This window comes from Microtus ochrogaster, chromosome 1 (assembly GCF_000317375.1).
Source record: "Microtus ochrogaster isolate Prairie Vole_2 chromosome 1, MicOch1.0, whole genome shotgun sequence".
Taxonomy (NCBI): Eukaryota; Metazoa; Chordata; class Mammalia; order Rodentia; family Cricetidae; genus Microtus; species Microtus ochrogaster.
Genome location: NC_022009.1, coordinates 78,670,902 through 78,681,216, shown reverse-complemented (window position 1 = coordinate 78,681,216; position 10,315 = coordinate 78,670,902). Strand labels below are relative to the sequence as shown.

The 10,315-nt window shown below is 40.1% G+C and overlaps 1 protein-coding gene across 3 annotated transcripts in view; it reads left to right on the top strand.

Moving 5' to 3' along the window:
• Positions 1 to 10,315, top strand: part of Ispd (isoprenoid synthase domain containing) — a 233,200-nt gene that overhangs the window by 127,863 nt on the left and 95,022 nt on the right. For all 3 annotated transcript variants that reach the window (XM_005343845.2, XM_026787568.1, XM_026787558.1), the window contains exon 9: positions 8,351 to 8,482. In XM_005343845.2, coding sequence (XP_005343902.1) covers positions 8,351 to 8,482 — 132 coding nt within the window. The remainder of the gene's footprint in view (positions 1 to 8,350; positions 8,483 to 10,315) is intronic.

The following is a 10,315-nucleotide window of genomic DNA, read 5'->3' as shown; positions in this document are numbered from 1 at the left end:
TGCATATTATTAATGTAATTATTGTCAGCATTAGTCATAACAGACACTCACTGAGTGGTTGAAAAAATGAGTCACCATCCTCTTTTTAAAAACAAATGATCCCCTCTAATCCTCTGAGCAGTGTGAGAGTCGGTTGTCATAAAGACATTATCCCCAGTTCAGCGGGAGCCTGGCAGTCAATCTGCCTTACCACAAGGTGCCTGAGTAATGCCAGTACTTGCCCTTTTCGAGTAATTGAAACCTATATCATTAGAAGTAAAAGGGATCTTAAAATAATTTAATAGAACATTCTCATTCTAGAACATTCTTATAACTGAAGTCCTTTGTATAAAATTAGCTTCTTTGTATGGGGAACTGGCAGGTCATCCCTGTCCAGTGAGAGTCTCTCAGGCAAGTTCCAGATTCTCTTCACAAATAGCTATGTTGCAGGCTGGGTCAGCCGCACACCTCAGCCATACACTGTGTACAGGCCAGGCCGGGCCAGCTGCACACAGTCAGCCATACATTGTGTGCAGACCAGGTCAGCCGCACCCACTGTCAGCCACAACCGTGTGCACAGCAGTTCCATCTGGGTACCCATCAGAGGCTCGTGGGTTAAAAGTTGGTTAACTTAGCGTGGAGTTGCTGAGGTCAGTTGAAGGAAGTTAGGCCATTGGTGTGCCTTGGTGCACAGCCTGTGGTCAGACCCAGAAGAGTAGAGCCAGCAGCTTGTGAACCAAGCTTTCCAAACCCATGTGCCAGAAGCCTCTGCCCCTTATGCCCCTTACAAGCAAGTTGCTTATGCTGATATGTCCTTAAAGGGAAGCAACACCAACAATTGATGGTAGGAGGTGAGGGCATGGCTATCACACCAAATGATGTCATTCAGAAATGTTTGGAACTGGAAATGGGCTGAAGAGAGCTTAGAATGTTCAAGTAGAACTCAGTAGGCAACTCTGGTGAGGGCACCTAGACCCATAATCACCCCAAACACAAATGCCTAGACACTAGCATAAGAATAGAATCAGTAACAACAAGGACAATATGTCACCACCATAGCCAAGCTATCCCAGCACAACAGAACCTGATTCTCCCAACATAACTGAAGTACAAGGAAAAAGACCTTAAAACTGCCTATCTGAAAATTGAAGAGGAAATAAATGAATCCCTTAAGGAAATCCAGGAAAACACAAACAATGGAAAGAAATAAATAGAACTGTCCAAGACCTGAACATGGAAATAGAATCAATAAAGAAAATACAAACTGAGGGAATTCTGGCATGAAAAATGTAAGACTTTGAACAGGAACTAGAGAGGCAACCTTAACCAACAGAATATAAAAGATTGAAGAGGCATTGAAGACTGATATAAGAAAGGGATTCATCAGTCAAAATAAAACATTATGTTTAAAAATACTAGCACAAAATGTCCAGGAAATCTGGGATACTACAAACAGAACACAGCTTGGAATAATGGGCATAGAGGAAGTAAACAAAATATAGCTTAAAGGCATAGAAAATACTTCCAGCAAAATAATAGGAGAATTTTTTTCTAACCTAAAGAAAATTTTTCTAACCTGTAACGGTACAAGAAACATGCAGAACACCAAATAGATTGGACCAGAAATGAAAGTCCCCTCACCACATAATAATCAAAACAATAAACACACATAATAAAGGATATTAAAAGCTGTGAAAAGAAAATTTCAAGTTACATATAAAGGCAGACCTTTATATTCGATTTGCCAAAGGAGACTTTATAAGCCAGAAGGGACTGGTCCTATATCCTGTAGACTATAAGAGACCACAGATAGAGTCCAGACTACCATATCTACCACAACATCAATCATATATGGAAAAATTAAGATATTCCATGATAAAACCAAGTTTAAACAATATATATCTATAAATCATGACCTACAGAAAGTACTAGAAGTAAAACTCAAACTTATGGAGGTTAACTATACCCATTAAAACAGCAAATAATTTATCTCAGACCAGAAAAAAAAAAACGATTCTCTGTCTCTCTCTCCACCACTACCACCAACACCATGAAAATAACAGGAATTAATAATCACTGGTCGTTGATATCTCTCACTGTCAATGATGTCAATTTCTCAATACAAAGACATAGGCTAACAAAATGGATGCAAAAACATGTTTCATCTTTCTTCTGTATCCAAGAAACACACTTCAGTATCAGAGATATTACCTCAGGGAAAGAGTTGAAAAAAGATATTCTAAGCAAATGGGTCTAAAAAGCAAGCTGGGGTAGCCATTTATAGGGAAACATACTCATCAAAGGAAAAAATCTACCAAGGTGACATTTCAGTTCATAAATTCTATGCTCCAAACACAAGCATATCCAAGATTGTAAGGGAAACACTACTAAGTTTAAATAACATATTGACCCTAACATACTGATAGTACAAAATATCAATATCCACCTTCAGTAATAGGCAGGTCATCCATACAAAAACTAAACAGAAATACTGGACCTACCAGACATTATAAACCAAATGGACATAACAGATTTTAACAGAACATTTCACCCATACACAAAGAATATATGTTCTTCTCTGTACCTCATGAAACTTTCTCCAAAACTGGCCACATACTCAGACACAATACAATTAAAATGAAATAACCCCTGCATCCTGTCAGACTACCAAGGATTAAAACTTGGAATCAATAGCCACAGAAACAACAGAAAGTTTACCAAGTCACAGAGTTGAGTATCCCTCAACTAATTGAAAAATGGGCTAAGACAAAAATAAAGAGTTAAAGATTTTCTAGAATTCAGGGAAAATGAACACACAGCATACCCAAGCTTATGGGATATGTACTTCTTTCTCTGCATTGTATTGCATAAAAATAGACATTGAATGGACCCAGATGTAAATTCACAAACCTATGGCCTTCTGATTTTTGATAATGAAGGCAGAAATATATAGTGGAAAAAGAACTGCATCATCAACAAATGGTGCTAGTCCAGTTTGATATTTACATGGAAAAGAGTTTAAATAAATCCATAGTATCATCCTGCATAAAACTCAAGTCCAAATGGACCAAAGACCTCAACATAAAACCAGATGCACTGAAGCTGATAGAAGAGAAAATCGGGAATAACCTTGAACTCATTGGCACAGCAGAAGGCTTTTTGAATAGACACTGATAGTACAGATCAACAATTATGAGTTTGATCCCTGGAACTCACGTGGTGGAGAGAGAGAATGAACTCTTGCCAGGTGTCCTTAGACTCCACACACGCACTATGATGCTAAATAAATATAAAATTGCTTATTAGATTATGCTATTAGTGAGAACATCTATTGGATATTGTCCTCATCTTTAAAATACCATCAGGATTTTGCATCTGGTAAATGAATATTGAGTTGCAGCCTATTTTTCATGCTTAAATTTTATTAATCTAATGATATATATCTGTGTTTTTAAAAAAGTTTGTTTTATAAGCAGCACAATGCTCAGCATGGAGTAAAATATTCAAGGTTGGGACCAGAACCTTTCACGTACGTTTTGTTATGTAATGTCTTAGCCATTGGGCCTGCTTCATTTTATAGAACCGTGGTTGGAACAAGAATCTTCTAGTTCCAGGTGATACATCTCACGAATCAACAGCAGCTCTAGAGACAGCTGTACCACATCCTTGATTCCAACCATCATGTTTTAGCTACAATGCGTGTTCTGTAAGAATAGTTTTTATCTCTGTGTTGGTTAAGTGTGTGTTGGTATTGGCTGGTGTGGAAGTGACATCAGCTCACAGGCAAGTTTTCCAAGTAAACCCAGGAATTATAACCTTAAAAAAAAAAAAGGAAGCATGCCCTCAGTATATGCTTGTCTAGAGGCAAGCAGATTCCATCTCTGTTCTCCCAGGCAAACTAAAACTGCACCTGATCCCAGATCAGACATCCAGAGAGGAGCATCCGACCCTGGCAGGTGTATTTCCTGCTGTGTCGACTTCCAGGTAGCTTTTCTATAGAGAGCTCTGTTTTCATTGTGACTGCCATCTTTCCTCTAGTAAGGTTATCAGCTTTCCCACTCTTTCTCATTTCTGCACTTTAAGTACCTATGCAGCTATAATTTGAATTAAAGCACTTTTATGTGGTCACTACTTGAGAATATCCTCCTTCAGGATCACTCCCGCCTCTTCAGTGTGAGATTTAAAAAAACGTGAAAATTATTTTGTAAGATTTATACTAAAGAAAAAGCTACTCTTTATATACTTAAATGGGTGAGCAATCATATTAGCCAGGTCCTTCATTCTAAAAGCTAAGGACTCCAGACGCATTGATTGTGAGTGACGTGTTAGCTGACGTTGGGAGTCACGTAGCCTAGCTTCGGATCAGCATATGAGTGCTCGTCCCATGGGTTTCCACGAGGCAGAGCCCACTGGAGACAGTCTTTCACTTGGCTAAAGCTAGTGGACCTCAGGACGGAGCAGAATACCACTGGAACCATGAGTCTGTATGCTCTATTCTCTCTCAATGTTGATGCTTCTCTTGGTGGTTTTTAGGGTCAGTTTGTCAGTCACACATGGGCAGATATGATCATTTCTGAAAATCCCATTTTTTTCTCAAGTATTTTTCACTCAAATTCTTTGGGAACTGATACTTCTCAGGTTTCCTATCTAGAAATACCAAGTGCCACTCCAGAGCCTGGGAACTGTTCTTACTCAGTTCTGACAGAATGAGAGGCAGTAAATATTAATGGACCATTAAAGAAGTATAAGCTAACTGTATAAAATCAGTTGATGGGAAACCACCCACATTTCTATAAACATGCTTTGTTAAGTTTTGAATGATATTGTAGTTCTTGAAAACGTATTCCTATGGTTATCATTTTTCAGCTTTGTAAGGACAAGATGTGCCTGGCTCAGTCTTTAGCCAAGCTAGCAAAATGCTGACTGTTCTTTTTGGTTTAAAAGTTGTTTTCATGTAAATGTTGGGAAGAAACAAATTTGACTTATTTGTTTTTAGCAGAAGTTAGTGCTGGAGGGTGGGAAAGCATGCTTGTTTTGATGCATAAATAAAGATGACTCAAGCTGTTTGCGGCCAGCCTCTTGTTTGTGACTCAGCTGGCGGTTGGACACTAACTATTTCATTTCTTTTGTGCATGCCAGTTCCGCATTTTAGGACTTGAACCCGGGCTGTGGTAAGACCATGGCAAGCCAACAGCATTTTTTGGTATTTATATGTTACTGGGACTTACACATATTTAAGGGTTTAATTGTACCTTGAAGCCTGAAGCATCATACAGGAGTGGTCTTTCAGATGTGATGGTTTAGTGATGGAGGAAGGTCATTGGTTAAATAAAAAGAAACTGCTTGGCCCTCATTGGTTAGAAGATAGGTGGGAGGAGTAAACAGAACAGAACGCTGGGAGGAAGAGGAAATGAGCTCAGACTCGACAGCTCTCCTCTCAGGGGCAGACGCATCAGAGAGACACGATGCTCCACTCTTGCGGGCAGAGGTGAGAGCTGTTGGTAGAGCATGAGACTCTTAATCTCAGGGTCGTGGGTTCGAGCCCCACGTTGGGCGCCATTTGTTGAAATAGGAGTGGCGGGGCTGCGTCCCCTGCACCCCAGCCGCACCCTGGCCACCTGGCTAGCTTATGCCCTGAAATAATTACATGGACACTGTATTCTTTTAAGCACTGCTTGGCCCATTTCTATCTAACCTCTTTTAGGCTAACTCTCACACCTGGACTAGCCCATCTCTAATAATCTGCTGTAGCCCACAAGCTAGCTTACCAGGGAGATTCTAGCCTACGTCCATCCTGGGTCGGAGCTTCATCGCGTGTGCCTCAGAGAGCAGAGCCCTCACCTCTGCCCGCAAGAGTGGAGCATCGTGTCTCTCTGAGGCCTCTGCCCCCGAGAGGAGAGCTGTCGAGTCTCTGAGCTTACTTCCTCTTCCTCCCAGCGTTCTGTTCTGTTTACTCCTCCCACCTATCTTCTAACCAATGAGGGCCAAGCAGTTTCTTTTTATTTAACCAATGACCTTCCTCCATCAGTTTAGGACCTGCTAGTCAACCCCCTGACTTTGGTTCTGTCCGAGACTGTAATTTGTGCAGCTGAGTAGAGTTTGGTAAGTTAGCTTGCTGTGTTTGCAAGCCTATCACCAGCAAGTCCCGCTCACTTGGATGATGCAAATCTATAGAAAGGAGACTTTGTAGATGTAGTTTGATCAATGATATAAACGAGTCTGTTCAGTTTATCAACTTTAATATGGTTGGTGAGCCATCTTTATAGGACTTCTAAATAGGAGCCAATATCTCTTGCTGTAGCTGGTGGGCATTGAGGGAGGACTTGGGTTCTAAACACTGATTTACAAGTTAAACTCCATTGGCTGAACGTCTAGTATTTATAGTGCACTCTCATCTCTGGCAATGCTGTAGCTCACTAGACAGGAGCTAAGACAGCTGAAGTTCTGCCTGTATGACTTTTCTGGAAGCAGAGATAGGAAAAGGAGAGCCCAGGGTTCCAGGGTCACATCCTCCTATCCTGCACTGTCAGCTGGCTAACTCATTGGAAAGCCTTTCTACTTTTAATTTTCTTGAACAACCTTTATTTTCTTGCTCTTTTTCTTTTAGTTTCTTTGTGAAATGTCATTTAAAGTTATTTCTTTGACATACAGTTGGACTTTTGTCATTTTAAATTTCAAAAAGGAAATAACTGTATGTACATATTTTTAATTAACTATGTTTAATGACTAGCTCATTGTTATTGGATCACTATTGAACTAATGTCTATTAAAACCATTGTCTTTAAAGCGAGCATAACTCAATAAGTGTTTGCAGGCTAGCCATGTGTGGGGCCCTAGACTTAATCTCCAGCAGTGAAAGAAATAATAAAGACTTTCTTATAAATATTTTTCCCTGGAGAAGGAAAATGCAATGTTGGGGTAGAAAACCTCATTGCTGTATGCTATAGAAAAAAACACAATAAAATGTATGTCTGCTATGCAGTGTACCTCCATGTGGGAGACCGGGGCAGAAGGGCCGTTTCTGTAGTGCATAAGGGTAGGGTCCACATTAAAGTGTTGCTGGTTGTCTGCATATGTAATAGAGAAATTACTGATTCTGAAAATTACTTTAAATTGGGTCTTTCAAAAGAACACACACTTTTATTCCTGTTCTTTGCATCATTTAGGCTGATGGTTCTCAACCTTCCGAATGTTGCAACCCTTTAATACAGTTCCTCATGTTGTGATGACTCCCAACTATAAAATTATTTCATTGCTACTTTTTAACTGTAGTTTTGCTACATTCATAATATAAATATTTGTGTTTTCCAATGGTCTTAAATGACCCCTGTGGAAAGGTCATTTGACTCAAAGGGAGTTGTAAACCCGGTTAAGAACTACTGATTTAGGCTTTTTCCTATAATAGGACTGTGTGATGTTTCCACTTAATAAATTATCTTGGCCCAGGCAGTGGTAGTGCATGCCTTTAATTCCAGCACTCAGGAGCTAGACGCAGATGGCTCTCTATGATTTCATGGCCAACTCATTTGTACAGAATGAGTTCGAGGAAAACAAGGACTGCATAGAGGATCCCTGTCTCAATAAACAAAAAACTAAATTATCTTCTGAAAAACTGGACCAATAATTTGTAGAATTAAGGAAGGATCTCTCTGTGATCCTTTAAATTTCAATTAAAGTGTTTTTATTTTTCCAACATGTTCTTTTTTATTGATTATTTGAGAATTTCTCACAATGCACTCCAGTGACACTCATTTTCCATTCCTCCCAAGTCCATCTTTCTACCATCGTGCTTCCTTCCTAAAGAAAAAATATACAACAAATCCATTTTGTGTTGCCCAAATACTCATTGTTCATTGGAGCATGGTCAAACTCCCAGTGACAGGCCCTTTAAAGAAAACTGAGTCCTCCCTTACCAATATTTCATATTTTTCAGAATACTGACATCTCATAAAGCAATGTTCCATAAAAAATTGCTTGGGGTTTATTATAGACATAGATAATTATTTATTAGAAATGTCAGATATTCTAAAATACTATACAAAGTTACTTCCATTAATTTTATTAGCTTTTTATAGGTTATGAAATAATGAATCTGTTATAGACCATTAGTTAAACAACTATTGGAATTGTGTTTTTATGAAACTGGTATGATTTGCCAATAATGGTAACGTTTTATATTTTTCAATGTATTCTCATCGAGCCTTTATTTCATATTCATAAAGGAGGAGTCATTCACTTATTAGGTGTTTATTGTCTAGAAGACATTGGACTTTATTCGCATGAATTAACAAAGCTAGCAGACTACAGCAGCTGGGTTTTAATTCTCTCCAAGGGAAGGCTAACGAGAGCCATGCTGTGCTTGTGTCCTCAGGTGCACTGCTGTGACCTCACCTTAGCTCCACTTGCTTCAAAGATGGAGAGCCTGATGTGGATTAGGAGTTTGGCGGAGGACATGAAGAAGAGGAATGTTTTATTAAGTGGACTTCTCCTAAACTACTCAAAGGTATGAAAGGCGTGATGTTTGCAGAATGGTGTCAGGACCTGGAGAGAGGGTTCACTAGGAAAAACTTGTGCACGTAAGAGTGAGAAGCTGAGTTGCAATGCCAAGACTCTGTGTAAAAAGCTAGTGCTGCAGGGTGGGTCTGCAACCATGATGCTCTTAATGATAAATGGAGGTGAAGACAGGAGATTCTCCAGAAACTTTTATGCCAGCTTCCCTGGCACACACAGTGATAAACAAAAGACAATGTCTCTTGCAAGGTCAAAGGAAAGAACCGGTACTTGAAATTGTCCTCTCTGTCCTCCACATGTGTGCTATACTCTGGAGAGCTTGCATACACTCCTGTACATGCTCATACATATGCGCACACACACACACACACACACACACACACACACACAAACACACACACCTAGACCTTCTCATCTCTCATGGGCTGTAATGGGTCTAACCTCTCAACTATAGGATGATAAAAAACCAAGTGTTTTAGAGAAAAAATGTAAGCTGTTGGGAGCAGTGAGACCCCAGATCCTGAATTTCTTGTAATCCCCTGATCTGAGTGCCTACAGCTGCTCTGAGCATGAGACCTTCAGGAGTTCCTGATGGCAGGAGAGTGGTTTCTGGTGGGTTTGGCTGGGGCATGGCTATCTCTATATAATCTGCCCCTGAACACAATAAAGGGGCATTCTTGGGGAATTCAAGGATGACCCGTGTTGCTGTATCTCTGTCTGTGTGTGTCTGTATTTTAATCTCCAGCCCCCTTGCCCGAAGCTTGCGAACTGGGTGCCAGTGCACAGAGCGCAGACACGGGGGCGGGGGGTTGGTGCAGTGTGCAGCAGTAAGCTCTGTGGTTTGACCAATTATGGATCTCTGTAATAATGTACATCAGTTACAAAGGCAAACTTATTTAATGAGGGGTGAAGCTACATTTACCTGTGGGTAATTTACAGTTAGAGATTACATTTGTTTAGTAGAATGGCCACAGTAGATTGTCTGTAGGTCCATGATTACTCCACCCACAGATAGGTGGCTAGATTTATGAGAATGGCAATGGTAGGTTGCCTCTAGGGTCCATGACTGGTCCAGCCACAGGTAACCAACTAGATTTACAGTGTCAGACATGAATGTCCTCATATTAATAAGGCCTTAAGTCCCAAAAGACAGTTGGCAAGTTTGGCCACAGTAGATATATCTATAATGTAACCTCTATACCTAAGGCTCAGGAAAATTGTGGAAGACAGGGAAGAAAGATTCTAAGAGCCAGAGGACCAGTGTACCTACTGCTAGATAGTGTCTTCTTGATATGGCAGGAAAGCTGTGCCCACAAAATTACAACAATATGGCTGCCTGAGTAATGCTACCAACAGCTGACATAGCAGTGGGGATGGGGGAATTTCACATGTTCCCACCTTTAGATAAAGAACAGCATTGGCTGCTGAGAGAGGGAAAGTCAGTTTTTTTCAGGGAGGAGTTCCCTGATAGTTTATCCAACCATAAATAGTCAGCCCTAAACATATATACATAGGAGCGACACTGAAAGGCCTCGGTAGGTTGTGTTCTCAGAAGACGTTGTATGTGTACATGTGTGTACATACATATATACATATGTAACAACGGTTAAGAAGAAGACATGAATTTGAGAGGGAGTAGGAGGCATATGAGGAGCTGGAGAGGAGAAAGGGAGGGGTAAATGGTGTAAATACAGTGTTCATGTATGAAATTCTCAAAAAAAAATTAATGAAATGAAACCAAAAAGGAAATGTATAAGCTGGCAAATACCAAGGTAAGGTAAGGTAGCCCACATAGGATTTCCAGATTTAGTAAGCAAAAAAAAAA